This window comes from Cynocephalus volans, chromosome 9, assembly GCF_027409185.1.
Source record: "Cynocephalus volans isolate mCynVol1 chromosome 9, mCynVol1.pri, whole genome shotgun sequence".
NCBI lineage: Eukaryota > Metazoa > Chordata > Mammalia > Dermoptera > Cynocephalidae > Cynocephalus > Cynocephalus volans.
This window is the reverse complement of record NC_084468.1, coordinates 74,028,880-74,048,283: the sequence shown is the minus strand read 5'-3', so window position 1 is coordinate 74,048,283 and position 19,404 is coordinate 74,028,880. Positions and strand designations below refer to the sequence as shown.

The 19,404-nt window shown below is 39.2% G+C and overlaps 2 protein-coding genes across 9 annotated transcripts in view; one reads left to right on the top strand and one right to left on the bottom strand.

Annotated features, from left to right (window-relative positions):
- Positions 1-1,828, top strand: part of MAPK10 (mitogen-activated protein kinase 10) — a 139,637-nt gene extending 137,809 nt beyond the window's left edge. For all 4 annotated transcript variants that reach the window (XM_063107619.1, XM_063107617.1, XM_063107618.1 and 1 more), the window contains one exon: positions 1,686-1,828. In XM_063107619.1, the coding sequence (XP_062963689.1) occupies positions 1,686-1,828 (143 nt within the window). The remainder of the gene's footprint in view (positions 1-1,685) is intronic.
- A 14,042-nt stretch (positions 1,829-15,870) lies between these two features.
- Positions 15,871-19,404, bottom strand: part of ARHGAP24 (Rho GTPase activating protein 24) — a 710,372-nt gene continuing 706,838 nt past the window's right edge. For all 5 annotated transcript variants that reach the window (XM_063107675.1, XM_063107673.1, XM_063107674.1 and 2 more), the window contains one exon: positions 15,871-17,553. In XM_063107675.1, the coding sequence (XP_062963745.1) occupies positions 17,310-17,553 (244 nt within the window). In that variant the 3' untranslated portion in view covers positions 15,871-17,309. The remainder of the gene's footprint in view (positions 17,554-19,404) is intronic.

The window sequence follows — 19,404 nt, the reverse complement described above, 5'->3', positions numbered from 1 at the left end:
GTATTTCTTCACATTTCCCATAGTTTACATAAATATATTTATAGTAAACAAATAAAATTTCAAAATGCATATTGGATACATATAATCTGATTTGTTTTTAGGTGTTTGGCTGCTCTCTGGATACTGTCAACATTTTCACCACATTTTTTCCATAGGCAAGAAATGTCTACCCCATGAGCAAAGAAGACTGTGTTAACCCCTCCACTTCCTTAATTTAGTTTAATTCTATTTTTCTGATTTATTAGATCTATGTGATAAAACTGTTGCAACTTATTTTGGGTTTCTTATTTTTCACCAAATAGATATTTCACACTATATCTACTCAATAAGATACAATTTTAGTAAGAATTCCTCATCTCTTATTTTATTAGGTGATTACGGATATTTTTAGTAGAAAACCATTTCACGTTCACCGAGCATGCACTTTACCATTCATATTGCTGAGTATGAAGAATATATAAACAGAAAAACCAAGTTGATTGTTTCCAGGGTGCTATGATCTAATTATATTTTACAATACCTTTGGCTCATCTTTATTGTTCTCGAAGCTATTGTAACTCAGCGAGTCTTTACTATGTGATTACCATGAACACGTTTTTTCTCAGAGCTTCAAAATCTTCATATCCCCACATAACAGATTAATGAAAGAATTTTTACAAATTAATCTAAATTAATAATTCAGAGTTCTTATTTGCAGCTCCCTGGTAAGAAATCCTGCTGGAAAGTAAACATAATCAAAAGGTGTTCTCTGCGTTGGACTTGCAGAGGGAGAGAACATACCTTGGGATACAAAGTAGAGTCAGGGGGGAAGAGGAGGGGGGCGTTGGGGATAATTGGGTGGGGGACACAGTACAAACGCAGTTTGTGGTCATGGGCATGCTGCCAGTATGAATCTGGCCTTCATGTCTTGAGCATGAAGGGTGACGATCAGCTCTGTCTATCATGAATGTTCATAACCAATAAAAAAAAGTGTTCTCCGGCTTCTCCTATTCCTTTTTGGTAACTTGAAAGTCCTACTTGGCTTTTCTGCATGGATTTTAAGTTTGATGTCATATTAGTAACTATGTAATAATATTTAGTATCCATACCTTCCTTTCTCTAGGGCTGTAGTCTCCAAGTAATTCAGATTTCTGGACTTCACTTCAGCCCATATTTCTTGGATAGGATTCTTCCACGTGTTTCTTTTAAAAACTCCCTACATTAAAAGCAGCCAGGCTCAGATCATTACATTAAAAGGTTTTTCTCATCTGTCTTCTTCATAAACCAGAGATTTTCAATCCTTGACCAACTACACAGTCTATGGGGAGCTTTTAAAAAATGCAAATGTGTTGGCTTCACCCAAGGCCAATTTTGCTCATATTACAATATGGGAGGTGTGAAGATGGTGGCAGTACTGCGACTTGATATGAGTGTCTTTTTAAGCATTACAGGTGATTTCTAATATAGAGTGAGATTTGATGACCACTGCACTAGTCTGTGAATAACTTGTGACCAGGGACTCTGCGTTTTGTCTTGATGTTCACAGTCTAAAATTGTTCCTTGTTTCAGCTGTTGTACAAAGGTTTGCTGAATGATCGATGGACTAGACATCCCCCATTGTATTTGCCCATCCCTGCTTCCTGAATGGCATTAAGATGGGTCTGGTTCCAGATTTAGTCATGTTGGTCTTCATTTTCTTAGCACAGGTGCAGCAGTGAACAGCAGTGAGAGTCTCCCTCCATCCTCGTCCGTCAATGACATCTCCTCCATGTCCACTGACCAGACCCTGGCATCTGACACTGACAGCAGCCTGGAAGCCTCGGCAGGACCCCTGGGTTGTTGCAGGTGACTAGCCGCCTGCCTGCGAAACCCAGCGTTCTTCAGGAGATGATGTGATGGAACACACACACACACGCAGACACTCATGCACACACACACACACACACACACGCAGACACTCACGCCCCCCCCCCCACACACACACGCAGACACGCAGCATCAAGAAAACGGCAAGGGAGAGAATCCAAACCTAAAATTTAAACAAATCTTTCAGCCTGCTTCTTCTCCAAAGTTCTGTATTGCAGCTAAGCTCAAATGTATATTTAACTTCTAGTTGCTCTTGCTTTGGTCTTCTTCCAATGATGCTTACTACAGAAAGCAAATCAAACACAATTAGAGAAGCCTTTTCCATAAAGAGTAATTTTAATGGCTGCAAAACCAACAATCTGTAATTGCCCTATCAAATGGCATGACAAGGTGTGCAGTGGCCCCATCCAGCATGTGTGTGTCTCTATCTTGCATCTACCTGCTCCTTTTGACCTAGTCGGATGGATGTAGATACAGATCCGCATGTGTCTGTATTGATACAGCACTACTTACTTAGCGATGCTACTGTCAGTGTCCTCAGGGCTCTACAAGACATCACGCACTGGGGTACCACAGGTCCATTTCATGTGATCTATTACTCTGACATAAACCCATCTGTAATATATTGCCAGTATATAAGCTGTCTAGTTTGTTAATTGATTAAGCTGTATGTCTTATAAGAAAACATGTAAGGGGGGACCATATGGGGGGAGTGAGTTCTCTCGGACCCTTGAAGATGTAGCTTCCAAATTTGAACTGATTAAATGGCACCTGTATACCAATTTGTAGAAAGAACATATGTGATGCTTATGTACAGTGTGGGGGGAGGGGGTTACAGTTTGCAGTTACTAATGGTTTAACCTGTAGAAGGAAGGTGTGAAGTGAAGCTGAGGGTCTTTTCTCGGACAGTGAGTAGTAGGAGAGACTAGAGAGTAGTGTCGCAGTGTGGACTGAGACTGAAAGGAGATTATTGCCCAGATACTAGGAGACACCAACATCCATATTTTAGAGAGTAGATCCCATTTGTCATTTCCAAATTATGTGTCACTACAGGAGGCTACTGGAGAGAGTGGCAGGTGATAAGGCAAGGTTATTGTATACGTACGTGATGGTAAGAATCCCTCCCTGGAACAGAGCGGAATTTCCCCCATAATTTCCTTAATAGTAAATGAGCCTACCCACACTTCTTTCAGATTGTGGGTTGTGTTTTCCATGTGTGGGCTTCCCAGGTTTATACCTACCAAGGTTTTATTTTGTGGAAAAAAAATTGCTTTCCTCTTCTGGAGTGAAAAATAATTAAAATAAAACCCCAAAGCACAGGCTCATCCTCAGGTTAGCATTTGTAAACATCACACAGACTTTATTATTCCTCAGGGGTTTTCCTAACTCCTTAATAATATGGCTGGTGTTTCATGTTTATTTATTTTCATAAATTTGAACAATCCGAGAAGGGCTGATCATCTGAATTTTGTACTGCAGTAGATGTGAGAGCAATAATTCTGCCCAGAGGTAACTGCTGCCAAATAGCTTTAGCAATATGAGTTTGTCTTAAAAGCCATGAAACATTAATGCCAATGTTTAGCCAAATCACCCGAATTTAGCTTAAGCAAAAGTGTTTTCTGAGCACTTAAGGAGGCACTGTGAAACATCTTGGTTATATACAAGGCAATACCAAGGTGACTTCTCAGCAATAATAGGTACCAGGTATAGGCTTCTCTTCTTATTCACTTTGGTGAAGTATCCATCACAGTTACTTGCACTCTGACCATTTTGGTGCTCACCAGTGTGGTGATATTTCACCTGAAGAAGAAGACGCAAAATGCACGAAATGTGTGGTTGATGAGTATGATATAACTGGTCAGTGGACACCCCTCAAAAACAGAGCAGACAAGAATGCCAGTGCTCTGGAAACTGCCTTAAATACAATAACAGGGAAGCTCCGTCTCTTTCAAGCAATAGAGTCAACAGGGAGTGTCACCCGCCCCACCATCACCACGCGAGCAATGCTGCCACTCATGGGATTGCTTCCCGCGGTAGGATGCATTACAAGAGGTAATTTGTGTAAACCGGGGAGAAAAACATTAGATTGTGCAGCTTGTCCCCTGGAATAAAAATGACCCAGTTTCTCTATCTTGTTACCATTCTTTTTGGTTAATATTGCAGACAACCTGATTTTTAAAAAATGCCTCCTCATTTATATGAGCTCTCTCACGTTTTCTTTCTGTCACATTCCTGTTTTATTTTTAATTTTTATATTTTTAACTTCTCTTCTCTGTATCCCTTATTCTTTACTTATCCCCTTTCTCTGTACTTTTCTCTTGATGTGTCTGTGGCCTCTCCCTCCCCTGCTTTCTACCACATGGGATTCAGTGCAGAGAGCAGCAGCTGCTTGAAAGTGAGTCACAAGGGGGATTTTAGTAGCCACAAGATGACATTAGAAGACAGAAGGAAATCTCTAGCCAGCATCTTAGAAGTGCTTGACAGTTACACTATCTGCAGAAGTGGTGATTTTTTTTCACTTAGGTGAAACCAGGCGAGACCTAGACAGTGCCCCACCCTGATATGACTAACCTTCCCTAAACTCAACTGGTCTTATATCTCCTGTTGTATAGCTCTTGGGAGCTGATTACATTTCACCAGCTCTCCCTTATGGTCAAGAAAAAAAAAAAAAAAAAAAGGAACAAATCTCTTGAATTTAAGTATCATTGACAAGTAGAGGCAAGGGTTTGGCCTCTGGACTTCTTGCAGGATTAATTTTATTAAGTGATCAAACGAGATAGGACCATGGGACAACAAAGCGAATTACCACTTTTTAAGCCCACCAGTCCCTCATGATCTTAGGTCCACTTTATTACCATATCTTCAGTTCGTATGTTATTATCAAATTCACAGAATATATTCTGTTCTTTGAAGGGACTTCTTTTCTTAAAACAAAACAAAACAGAACATTTCCTGTGTAGGCACCTGTTACTTCCAAAGGACATTCTTACTTTTCAGGCAAGAGACTCATCCCCTGGATTATATTCCTGAGAAAAGTGAAGGCTCTGCCTGTGGTTGGGGCTGATTTTGGAACATGAAGTTGGCACTCCGAGGAGCCTAACCTTTCACTTCCTATAGGGCAGTTAGCTTTGCAGTGATTCTTAATAAAATGTTTTGTAGTATTGTGTAGGAGGGATGGCTGCATAACCATGTGTAGGAAGAATTAAATAGCTGTGAGAGTTTGGCAACATCACCACCACTTTAGCTGTGTCTTTGCTATTTTTATATGAGTTTTGTGGGTCAGCATATTCATCTTAGAAAAAAGATACATTGGCTTTACAACAAAATTTCTTCTTGTGGAATATAAACTGATAATAATCTTTCATCTTCAAGAATCTGATGACCGAGCTTTGTAGGGCTTTACCCTGGGGTTGGACCAAGGCCTGGCCAGTTCCCACCATTTGGAGTAAGCTATTTAATTGAGGGCTGAGGAAATGGATCATTTCTCTCAATATGTTATCATTATCAGAAAAATAATATCTAAAGATACTGATAGCAGCTGAGTGGTAAATCAGAAAATTGGCCGTGGCAAATGAAATAGTACATAAGTCCTTTTATGACCCTCCGGGGAAAGATAAACAATAAGCAAAACTGAATTTTTAAATTTGAAATATTCATTGAAAAATCTAAATTATACAAAATCTATTTTTATTTAATTCTCGTAACATATGACAATCTACACCATAAAAGCAGTATGCTCTACAAAGAATGTTGTCACCCAGCTTTGCTGAAAAATATATCCTCTATAGCTCAGAGAGAGGAGTAAAATGGCTACAGGAATTTTTAACCCCAGACCTGTGGGGTCTGAAGAGGAACCCCACTCCCCACCCATAATCACTCCACCCTACATTCTAACTGTGAGAGTCCAACATTTCCCACAGATATCAAAAGAAGCAAGAAATCTCCTTTCTGTAAAAACAACAAAAATCTTACAATGTAAATAGTTATATTAGTATTTTCCTTGTGATTGAAATATAAGATTTTGTTATTTCTTTTGGCATTTAGATCTTTAACTGTCTTGAAATGGTTCACTTTGACCTATTTCTTTGGTCAGTCAAACTGAATGGAAGGCCTCTGTTTATGTGTGGACTCCTGTATATCTAACTTTTGATTATGTGGGACCAATGGCCAGTATATTCTAAAGAAAACAAATCTCCTAATCCCTATCTAGCATTATCTGTTCACCTTGCCATGTCCATCTCTCAATGAGACCTAACTTGCACCTGCCTGTTATTCTGCGTGATTGGACTCCAAAGACTATTCGCAGTGATGAAAATTGTGCTGTGTCAGTGTTCACAAAATGCACTTAAAGCACACACACATTCACACACACCCCTACAGTTCCAGATCAGCCCTGGAAGACAAAACCAAGTACGTCTAATTTCTTTGCAGGGCTTGGTGATGAGAACTAATGTCAGTCAGACATTTGGATAAAATGCAATCTCAGTGATGTTTCATAAGAATTTGGATTTATTCAAATCATTTCTATGTTTTTTCTCACATTCTTGCATTTCTATTTTTTTTTCTTTATTTTCAAAATGTCTGTGGAGTAAGAGGATGAACCGGGGGAGAACGTCGGCTTTTTTTTTGCCTCTTTGTAGGTGGATACTGAGTCAAAATATTGTGAATTCTGTTTCTTACAAATTATTAAAACCAGAGGAAATCTGCTTCCCTTAACATAAAACCAAATCCACACTCGGACTTTGTTGCCATTTGCCTGTTGACAGTGGTATTGTGTTGCTCATTGTCTTGGGTTTCAAACACGGACAATAGTACTGAAGGTTCTCATATGACTTCATTTTAATGCCTGGTGAAAGAAACTTGTCTTGTGGTCTGATTGTCCCAGGGAATAAATAAGAAAGAAGGAATGACCGACATTCTCACTATGGTCAAGAGTGTATAAAATGAATGTGACCATGAAGAAGGCTGTGTTTTCATTTCAGACTGGTTTCTTCTAAAAATGACTTCATTTCTGTCTTTGGATGCCAGTTGTATTTCTGCAGCTCAGTAAGTTTCTTTTAAGGCACAAGATGAATGATGAAAAAACCATTATTTTCTGGCAGCATTACTTAAGGAGAACAGGAACAGGGCTAAATTTCCAGGGTTAATTATCAGAATTCTTACTCATTTTAATTATTATCCAAGAGAAAAGGCAACATTTTGTCTACATGGTAGCCACCTTAATATCTCAGACTCATTGGTAAATTAAAAATATGCTTTTGTGGCTTGATGAGGAAGTCACTGAACTTGTTTTAGTCTACCTGGCAATGTCTGAGCAATGTTGAGGAGTGACCCTTCTATTTCTGTAAATAATATATTTTATTTAACCAATTAACTATTAGATATAATTTATTTAACCAATTAACTATTAGAAAGCCTGGAAGATGAGCATACCTATCCTTTTGAGTTATCCCATTTATTTATTTAAGGGAAATAGAAACCAACAGACTTTCGTTATCTCTGGCACAGCTTCTATTCTAATTTAAATCACAGATCATTTGACTCTATTAAAAAATAAGTTTTAAAATGGTCAAGCATAGGTACCTAAAAAATAGCCACAATAGTATGAGTGGAAATTGTGTTCCACAGGATGACTGGTCATGGAGGAAAAGAGTCAGAAAGAGATATTGGTGAATTATGGATATCGTAAAAGGTTACCAAACTTTTCGTCATTTTGACCAAGTTTGCAGTAAGAAGAAAGGGGTCTTGGACGTTACCTTTCTTAAAGCAACTTATGGAACAACCAACCTAGAAGGATGAATCAGCTTGCTCAATGACAGCACTGGGTTGTAGCCAAGGTAGAGATTTGTGACATTACAAATTCATCAGGATGGTGTTTTGTACTTATAACATGCCTTTTTGCCAAGGATTTTGAAAGGCATGCATGCTTGTAAGACATATGCAAGCAGTCAAACACAATGAAAGTCGCGCCATCTCAGATCACTTCCTGTCAGAGCCACTATATATGGCAAGTTCTAGACTGAATTCCACCTGCTCAACCATTTAGTATGTTCTGTTTATGTCACTGAAAGCATTTACATTTCTCAGACACATGAAATGTGATGACAAGTCAAACACCCCTTTGAAATTTCCCACCCTCTATGTGTCAAGTGTTTCTTGTTTTAAAGACATGGTGTCAAACCCAACATAAAATAAGTCTAAAATGCAATTTAGAGGACTCAAAATTTAACTCCATGGAGTGTGTGGTTTCACTTCCTCATCATTGAACTTTTGGTATGGTCTTTTACCTGATCTTGTCTGGAATCTTTCTATTTGCCCAATAGTTTGGATTGTTTGCAAGTAGAAAGCAGGTCCAAAATGTTATTCATCTTAAAAACCCTCCACACAATGCCTAGAAAATGTCTCACACATAATTTGCTTTCTATAACACTTTTAAGTCCATGTTGGTGAAAATATTGTCTGTGAACAATTTATACACAAAATCAATTTTTATAATGCAAATAATATTTTTTGCTTACCAAGGGAAATAATAATATTAAAGTATTTCTTTTACGAAAGGAAGTCTTTCAAAAAGAAATCACCTCTTCCTAATATTGCAAATTTGGATTTGGCGCGAATCAAGCTCTAAGAGATTGCTCTGAATTTCTAGTTTAATTTCTGATCTACATTCTAAAGCATTTCATTAATTCATTCCAAAAACATGTACTAATCACCTCTCTGTAGGAGACAGCTTCAAAAATTTAGAATTAATAAATCCTTTTTAAAAAAATAAGTTGTTAAAGCAAAATATTTTTTATCATATTTATTTACTTTCTTTTAAAATAATAATGTGCTTAAATTAGTGGTGTGACTTGAAGAGTCTATGTTTATTATTTGCTCAAAGCAATGAAACAAGAAATCTGCTTCTTTCAATGTTCTCATTTTGTCTAACTGTATGTAAGTACACTTAATGAATCAGCATTAGATAATTTTGGATATTTTCTATTACATTCTGGGAGATGAAACAATTTTTACAATTTATAAAAAAGCCCAGCATGGGTGTTCTTTACTGTATTACAGAAAGTTTTCTTTGACACATATTTCCTCTTAGAGCTGTTGGGCCTGGATGCTGAGCTCCAGGCTTATACTTCCAAGCATCACAATCTCCAAATCAGCAAATGACATCACAATGGGTACTTAGTCTCTCTGAAGTGACATTCTTATATGAAGCTAAATCTTTGAAATTTCTTTAGTCTGTGGGTGACTGTTGGAGCCCTAAAATAACTTAAGGTAAATTTAGTAATTTATTGTTTTCTTTTAAAAGATCCAACTCAGAACAACCCTGAACATCTGAACCAGAAATTTGACATTGAGTGCTAAGCATGCACTCATTGATTCACGTCGCAAATATTTATCGAGCACTTCAATCTTCCAAGGACCGTTGTAGATATGCATATTTGTGATGAATTCAGCAAACTTCCTGCTTTCATGTAGTCTACATTCTAGTGGAGGAGGAAGATAGTGGTCAGTACTAAGAACACAATGCAGGTTAAAAGGATGAGGCGTGGAAAGGAATGCATCTCACACAGATGGCCAGGGCAACCCTTTCAGCAGAGGTCACATGTGATCAGAGAGCTAAATAAAGTGAGCAAGAGGGCCATATAAGCATCTGTGGAAGAACATGTCAGACCTAGAAGGAAGCAAGTGCAAAGGCCTTGCAGTGAGAGCTTGCTTATGCCCACATATACAATGATTTGACAAAGAATCTTGTGGATGAAGCAGAGTAGACAAGAGAAAGTGTGATAATAAATGAAATTGGGGAAGTGGGAAAGGGTCAGAGCATGGCAAGATCTTGGGATTTTATTCTAAATATTAGAAGGTGATGGTTAGATTTGAGCAAGGAAATTATATTCTAAATTTTCTTTTTAAAAGGCTCCCTTTGGCTTTTGAGGAGAGAGAAATCTTAGAAAGGTAATAATAAAAACAAAGACTCCTTTGTAGCATGTAACATTAGTCCAGAAAGATGTGATGGGGCTTAGACTAGGAAGTGGAGGTGCTGAGAAGGGTTTGGATTCAGGATATAATTAAGGATCTATTGTGCAGGCAGGGATAACAAGATTTGCTGATGGATTGGTATGTGGTATGAAAGAAAGAGATCAGAATGACTCCAGGCTTTTTTTTTTTTTTTTTTTTTTTTTTAATCTAAATGCTGAGGTAAGTGATGGTGTGGTTGACTGAGATGGTGAATAGTGAGTTAGCATATGTGGGAAGAAATTCTATTTGTTTTTGGAATATCAGTTGGAGATATTTATTCGATATCCAAGTGAAATAGCAGGAATATCTACTAGTCTGGAATTAAAGGAAGAAGTTGGGCTGAAATATAAATCTGAGAGTAATCAGCTCATAGATGGTATTAAAAACCATAAGTTGGTATAAGACCCCCAAAGGGCTGAGTGTAGATAAAGAAGAAGAGAAAACCAAAGACGGAGATGCATCTCGCTCCAACATATACACGTCAGAAAACAGTGATGTCCAGTGGTAGAGGGGAAACCAGGAGAGTGTGCTGTCCTGAAAGCCAGACAAACAAGGTGTTTCAAAAATGAGGGAATGAGCAACTGGTGTGATGTTACTGCGAGGCTGATGGAGTAAGCTGGGGCCTAAAGAGTGACAATTAGACTTGGTGACCTTGATGAGAGCAGTTTCTGTGCAGCACTGAGCAAGGAGAGGGACTCCAGTGAGCTCAAGAGAACACGGGCAGTGAGGGGGTAGGAACAGGTGCAGAAAATTCAAAATCTTTTTTCTAAAAAGTGAAGCAGAAGAGTGATGCAGAACTTGGAAATCAAAGTGGGAACAAGAGAGGCTTTTACCAAAGCTGTCACGGCATGGGTGTACATTGATGGGAATAACAGAGAAAGAGTAAAATTGATCACGCAAGAGAGAAAGGGATATCTATTTGCTGGAGCAACATGCTTGAAATGTCTCATGGGATGGACTCCAGCATGTGAGCAGAAAGACTGGCCTGCTTGGAGCAGGCAGCACAGTCACTGCGGCAGGAGGTGCGGTGGGGGGCCCAGCACAGATGCACGTGGTTTGGTAAATATGGTGATGGGACCTATGGCCATATTCATCTGATAGTTTTTTCTCAGTGAAGACAGAGGTAAGGTCATCAGTTGAGAATGAGGAGGAGAAATTGACCTTGGGACGTGTGGAGATAAGTTACTGGACAATGATGAGAGCCCTGTGAGCCATTTTTATATGAATGAAGTGAGACAGATCAACATGGTGCTCTTTTGCTCTCCAGTCATGTATAGTTTCTTAGGTGAGGGTGAAAAGTAAGCAGAAATTGGATTGAGCCAGAGGGTTTTTTGGTTTGTTTTTGTTTTTTTCTTTTCGAATGATTAATACAGTGCTGGGAAAGAAAATGAAGGGATTTGAGAAGGGGGACAGAGAATAACGGTTACGGGGAACCACAGAAGCTAAGCCGGTCAAGGAGGAAAGCAACGGCATGAGGGGATGAGAGTGACAATTTAGCAAAGTCAGTGGTCTGGGACAGTTTGGGGGTGTCTGAGAGTTGTTGGAGTGATGGTGCTAAAGGAGTGACCTAGAAAGAGAAGAAGTGATGATCAGGGGGTGGGACTCTTGACGTGGACATTCTGGTGATGGTGCAGTCATTGGTAATGACATCGGAACAAGGTATAACCACGGCTGTGGGGGCTGCTGTTCAGGCAGGCGGAGAACGGGATTTTCAGAAGTGGTCAAGGACCGGGTGGGAGGTGCTGGGCGAGTATGAGTAGCAGTGGGGGAAAAACAGCTGGTTAGGTGCTAAAACATTCTGTGAATGATAAGGAGACAGATGCTTTGAGGCGGTCGTTAGGAAGAAGCAAAGCTCTGGAGGCAGCAGCAAAGAGCAATGCAAGGCTTACGTCCCCTCAGGCCAGTGGCGTGCAGGTTTGGGGAAAGGAAAACAGCCACTCCTCGAGAGGGCGGCAAGCGAGTGATGTCTTCAGGGGGTGACTGCGTTTCAGAGAAGAGGATCTGGGGGAGGATGATGGCGGCTGTAAGATCTGGGGGCATAGTGGACAGGTTTGAAGAGTGGAGAGGGGATCAGAGTTTGAAGCAAATGAGGGACTGCATTGAGCACCTTGGAGATAAGCATAGAGATGAAGGAAAATGACCTGGGAGTTTGGGCTGCTCTGGCAACAGGTAAGGTTGAGGACGTGGCAGAACCCTGGGGATCACTTTGACGTGGTGCACAATTACTCTCATGAGGCAGGATGGGTGCTGAGAAGAGAGGGCTGAAACGACGTGGTGTTTTCACTAGAACAGGCAGGGTGCTCAGGGCCCCCCTCTGAGGTAACAGACAGTTTCACTCGCAGAAAATGGTGCCAGTTTGGCTCCCCACTCAAACAATTTGGTATTCTCTTACCTTTACTCTGTACTTAAGGAAGGTAACCCTCCCATGAGGGCTGGTCTCACCGGGGCTTGGCCCTCATGAGGCCATACGGAGAGCAGCTATGCATAGCTCATAATGCCAGAATATCAGTCAGCCCTAGATCTGGTTTTTTAAATTGGTGCTTTAAAAAATACACTTTTTGTCAGCTAACCTTTCTACTCAAAGATCTACAGTAGGTTCAGTAGGTTTTGGCTGCCTGGGGAACTGTTAGTTTTCCAAGTCACTTCGCAGCAAAAGGCCCTTAAGCTGGGCGGTTCTGACTTTCAACTTGTTCCCCACGCATGCAATTAAGACGACTATAAAGAGAATAATGAAATAGACCTCTGGGAGCCACAGCTCCAGCACTCCTTTCCTGTGGTTTGTGAGTTCAAACAAGGCAGAATGTTTCTAGCTCTGGCTGCATTATTGAATAAGAGAGTAGAAGCCACCTGGGGCCTAAGTGTGTCTTCAGGTCTCATTGTGTGCTGGTAAGATATTGTGCACAATGCCACCTTCATGGCATAGACTTGATAGGTCATTTTTATTCCATTGACAAGGCTCCCTAGGGTCTGCACTGAGGGTACCTTTGCACATGCTGTTGCATGGGCTCGGGAGGCCCCTGCCCCAAACTGCCACCTTGTCTGATGACTTCCTACTCATCCTTCAGGACTCACATCACCGTCATGGCTCTGCAATGCGGTCCCCAGCATCACCACTGTAATCTCTTAACAATTACTTTTGTAATACCTCACATGATGTGGTAATTACTGTAGACTAGGTATCCAGGGCACCTAGTTCATAGCCTTCAGTGTACTGGTCCATGTGCTTAGACACTTTCATTATATTTTACCTATTACCTTACATGAATGGAGTTGGTGACAGACAGTTACAGGTAGTTTTTCAGTCATTATTCTCAGATTGTGGAAGCAACTGAATTACCTCAGAGTAGAAAGGGTGCTTTGGGTTGCCCCTTCCTTGCCACCAATCTCCAGTAGATTATCGAGGCACAGATAAAATTAGAGTCCCTGGGACAGAGACATAATCATACCCTGGGCTGGTGAGCACAATACTCTCCTACCACTTGCTAAATTCCTGAGGTTGGTACCCTGCTCTATTCTCTAGTAGCTGGAACACCCTTTCAATAGGGGTAAATTGAGGGCTGACAGCTACGAATTGTTAAGCATGTACTGTGTAACAGGCACTGTGCTAACCACTTATCTTACTCATTCCTCTATGATAAGGGAAGCACTATTATTATCCCTACCTTCAGAAAAAACACATTCAGGCTTGCAAACATTATATAACTTGTCTTAAGTTTGTACAGCTACAAAGTGGCAGAGCTGGGATTTGAACCCAGTCCTCGGATTCCAAAAACTCATGTATGTTCTTTCTTGTGATGCTACTCTAATCAGGGCCCAGCTCTGCAATGCAGGGAACACTGAGGGTTGTGGACAGCATCACATTCTTTAATATTCTCCTGAATTTTCAAGGCAATGTAATGTTGTCTGTGATATAAGCTTCCTACCTGGGAATGATCTAATTTTTTGAAGGAGGTTTTGGCTGGTGAATAAATAAATAGAAATGACTTTCCTTAAATTCCAGTTGGAGTTTTTAGTCATTTCATAATATGTAACATATTCATAAACAGAGCATATTTCAGTTGGCTTGATGTCATAGGCAATACTATTTAAAATTTTTTCCTAAAGATACCCAGCCATATGGTTTGATAAGTGAAACTAACAGGGTAGGCCCAACACCTGTAAGCAAATTCTTTTTCCTGAGCTTGTAATTTAAGAATATTTTAACTACCTAAATAGTTTTAAGGAAGTATATTGAGGATGTAAATGAACTGTTGATAGTACCTGCTTTGTATCCTTACTTATATCCAATTTATTCTTATGTCAGTATGCAGTTGATATTTCCTAGGCTTTTAGCTAAACTAATAGAAACCCAGATGGACATGCTGCTTATGGTATCCATTGAATGGAGGTCATCACCAATGAGATCAATAATTAAAATTAATAACAGATTCCCTCATAAATCAAAGGTTGAATAAGAAATATTATACATACATTTATATAATGCATGTGTGTGTATATGTGTGAGTGTGTGTATGTGTTCTCATTCAAAAAAACTGCTCTGTGCTGGCACACTATTTGGCATAAGGGGTGGAGGAGGAGGAATTTAAGATCAATAAGATACCATCCTGGTCCCTTAAGAAGCTTAATTTATTGATAGAGCTTTCAATGGAGCTAGTGGCAGGCCCTGGGGTGGACACATTACATATTACCTTTAAGCATTGCAATGTCCCTACTTTGCACGTGTGATTATTTCCACTTTACAGATGAGAAAGCAGGCTCAGAGAAGGTGAGTGACCGGTCATTGCCATACATCTTGAGTAAGGAATGGTAAGGTGCATATCTAGGTCTGAAGGCTTCTAAATTTTCTGCTATTTCTACTCCATCATGCTGTCTCCTAAAATGCTTCTTAAGTGGTGAAGAAAATAATCAGATGTGGGAAAGGCTAAAAGAGATTCATGCAGATTGGGGCACAAAAGGCAACTAACTCTGCTTTGAGATTCTAGAAGTTTCACTGGGGAGCTAATATTGATTTGTCTCTTAAATGTGAGAAGACAAGAAGGATAGAAGGAAGGCAGACAAGGACATAGCGATGGCAGGTGGAAAGTCGTAGAGGTGTGAAATGGCATGGCGGGTGTGGTGGGAAGTGGTAGGAGATGAGAATGAAACTGGAAGTCAGAGCCATCTACATTATGAGAAGGGCTTTCTCCTGGCAAGTGAGAGTCATCAAATGTTTAGCAAGGCCAAGACATGGTCGGATGGATGGTTTACAAAGGGCAGCCTGCAATGAAAGTAGGATAAAAGTAGGGGAGAGATCCTGGAACAAAAGTGTCTGGGTAGGATGTTTTTAGGTGAGGGGAAACTAATTAAAAAGAGCAGAATAAAAAGGCAAAGAGGAGTGGAATAGACTATGTGGTGAGTGAATTTAAGAGTGAAGAAAAGGGCAAAGTAGGCAAAACTGAGTTAACATTTATGGAGTCCTTCCTGTATAGTAGCTGCTGTGCTCAGCCTAACACAAGTCGTCCCACTAAAACCACATCACAGGTCAGTAGTGTTTTTATTATTCCAACTGCATGGAGGAAAAAAGTTATATATAATTTTTATGTTTGGTAACAGCTGGCAAATTGCAGACAACTTGAATCCCAGCAGTATGACAGCACAAGCTTTGTTTTTTACTATCAAGTAGCTGCATGGGTGAATCTGAGGCTTTCGTTAACTAAGACAGAAACTGGAAAAAGATGGAAAGGTATAGAAGGAGAATTAATTGAGATCAATTTTGCACATTTTGATTTTTAATTTCCTATAGGCTATTCAGGTGGAAGTATCTGATTAAATAATTAGAAAAAGAGAGAAAATGGAGCTTAAGATAAAGAAGTTATTGCTATATAGATACTGGTCAATAACAGGGACCACATAAGCTTGCTCAGTGGGAAGACATAAAAACAGGTCAGTGTCGAGAATGAATGCTCTGAAGACCACTCTGCCTCTTGGAATTAAATAAACACACACAAACATACAACCTTCAAACAACACAAATCCTATAAACACAGGTAGTCTTTATTTTTGTTTATGCCTTCTGTGACTTTTTGTTCTAGTGTGAGAAAGATTTATTTGTCTGGCTTCTCAAAATCATTATCTTATTGAAGTGCAAAGAATTACTCACCCAAAACTCTAGCTCCAGAGACCCCTGGGTTTTTCTAGAAAGTTACACCTTTAAGCATTCATGTTTTAAAAGTATTGTGAATGAACATGTTTTCAACAGGAAGAAAGACATTGTCAAAATTAGAAGAAAAATAGCTTCTTCCTTCCAAACTTTTCTCCTTCATCTCCTGGTCCCCTTCCCCCCATAGTTTTCCTCTTGTGCAAACTGCCTTTGCCAGCTGTGGTGCAGGCAGAATCCCAGATGACGCAGCCTGAGCAAGAGGAAAATACCACTATATGACACATACTCTAGCAGTTTCACTGAGAGGAATACAGGAAGACTGTTTCACTGCTGGCATACCAAAGTGCAAATGTTGGGAGGTGGGGGAGAGGTTTGGGTGTGGGACAGGTGCCCATATGGGCAAGGTTTAGCAAGCATTGTTTCTCAACTTCTAAACAGCAGTAAGAATTCCTCTAATAACCACCCAGCAGTTATAGAGATGCAGTCCAGAAGGACAGAGGAATTCAAGACGTGACTGATTAAAATGTCATTTTTTACCATTTTCCCCCACCTAAGGTGCATCCCACATGGGAGCTATATATCTGTGGATCTGGCAAGGTAGACAGGGGGGCTCGAGAAGGGGACTTTTTACACAGCCTCAAAATTCCTATGTCAAATCATCTCACAAAGCAAAACTGAGCAGTGCCAAGGGAAGAAATTAAGAGCAGTTCAAAGGTTCCTGGTGATTCTACTGTATTTTATAAAATGATTTACATTTCTCTTTTTGGTCATGGCAATGTCTATTGGCACAAACAGCACAGCCACAAAGTATTCTTTTGATTTTAATAACTCATCTTATATATTTTATATATATTTATATTTCTGTTTATCTTCATTTCCTCAGCAAAAGGGGAAATAAAAATATTGATCTATAAAATAAGCTGATGATAACACAATGCCAAAAATAGCTTATGTTAAGTGCAAGGGGTGAAGCTTGAAAGCAAGCTAAATTGCAACATATTGATTTAACACTTTAAATACAAGACTTGCAATAAAATAATTCTTGAGATATGCTTCTCTTTTTTAGTTTACTTTTTAAAAACTACTCTATATACACATATCCAGTTGTAACACTTGACAGTAGCATTATGGGGCATGATATATGACTTTGGTACACACTGCAGATATGGATGGTTTATGTCTGTATATGATATTCTTTCACCGGTTAGAGCTCTGTACAGCTAGGTGACCAGCCACCTGGTCCCAAATAATATTTCACCAGAACCACCAGAATCCTTCCCAGAGCCATCGTAGACAGCAGAAGAAAGCAGGCTCACTGGATCCATATTGTGTTTCCTCTCTCGGTTCTCCTGGGTTCCACTGTCAGCTCCCCAAATGTGGAAAAAAACTGCTCCATTTCTTTCTGTAGCATGTCATTTCTTTTCTCAGCATCTTCTTTTGCTCTCTCGGCATTTCGCATTTTGATTTCTATCATCGTGAACTTTTTCCTTTCTTGATCCAGTTCATCGTGGAGGCTCATCATTTCTGTTTCCAAAGTCAAGTTTCGCTGTTCTAAGCTACAAGGCATGGGAGGAAGGGAAGAAGAGACAAAGTGATTTTGTTCACTTGAAACACAAGAGGGATATGAATATTTTCTAAACTCTCTACAATGCTTAGGAAATTGAAATAAAGCTCTTTCAAATCAATGATGCAAGGCCTAATGGTTTTAAAAGTGCTATTCTACTGTATTATTTTACTATTTGCTGAGATAATTTATTATCATGTTAGTAATAAGGCCCTAAGATGTCTCTTGGGAGCACTTAGTTGTCATTTAATAGTGAATGAATGAATGCCAGCACAGAGAAGCCAGAGACCCATGTCATGCAGCACAGAGAAAGCAGAAGCAGGAAGCAGCCCAACCATCCGAACTTCCTGGACATTAAATGTAAACTAGACTTTACTAAATGGAAGGGGAAAAGTCCGATAAAGTTGGAAGAAAAAGAGGGCAATTGCCTTTTATTTCTATCAAAGGAAAACTATTGATAGCAAAAATGTCATTATTAAAGTCTACTGCTAAGAATAAACTTTCCTGGAGCATATAGTCTCATCTTATAAAAAAGTACCAAAAGTAGCCAGCTTACATTGACAAGAGAGGTAAAAATTACATGTGTTAAATAAGCACTCCACCTGATATGGAGCCCACCCAAGTAGCCTGCTATCCCCAATGCTCACTGCCTTCCAAGGTGTTGATATATCTTAGGATATAGGTACTTTATATCTCTGTAAATTGATAGCTGTATTCTTTTGGATAATTGTAGAATTTTAGGTAATTTCTTTAAAAACAGAGTCTGTTTTCTCCATAACCATTAAGATCCTATATATACATATATAGTGTTCAAAAGAGGAGTATTAAACACTTGTTTATTATGAGATGTATCTTGGTAATAGCTGACTTTTAAATTTCTCCTATTCTGAGCTAAAGTCCCAGGGGGCACATTCACATGTACCACACCACTGAAATTTGAAAAGGTTAATACACGTGTAGCTCTCAGAAATCTGATTATTTTAATAACAATTTAAAAATTAAAATCTCAATTACTTTTCTGTTTTGAAAAGTATGAGCCATGTGTTGTTTCATCCAGATAATAACACTTAAAAATGACTCTACCCTCCCTTTGCAATCAGAATTTTCTAAAAGCAATATTTTATATTCTGTAATCCTACATAGTTTAGAAGGCTATTTTAAATGCACGATCACATTCTGTATAAGAATCTGTGTGTTGGTTGCCACCCAGAAAATTATTCTACAATATATTTTCTTTGTTTTCTAAAGCTATTTTAGAGGTAAAAATGTCAGAGGAAACTGAAGCTTAAATACTAAAAAGACAGTTCTTATAAAACAATATATTGATATATTTATATGTTATCAGGCACTTGCATGACACTTTCAGGAATCTAAGAGACTGAGATGAATATAGAAGGAAATCCACCCAATGCAAACACATAAAAATTTTGAAAAAATATGCAAGAAAAATATTTGTTAAATACACAGTTAATGTTAAAATAAATAAAAGAACATCTTCAGGTATCAGAACCAAAGAAGAAACTCAAATATAGAACAGTAAATAGAAGTGCAGAAGAGATATTGGTGTTAGATAGAGGCCTTAGAGGCTGGGGCTAGGTTATTCTTTCCCACATAGGGACAAAAGATGAGGCTTACAGTATAAGAGAGGCAGAAAGCTACAAGTGACTCCACTGAGAGCTTGCAACATCAATTGTCTTTATGAAAAACGGACTATAAAAACTCTACTCATGGGCCTGGAGAAGTGGCAGAATTGAATCAGCAAAGAAGAGAAAAAGTAAGCCAGAACACAGGTCTCAGAGAAATTATACAGAACGATAAATACAGAAAGTTAATATAAGAGAAA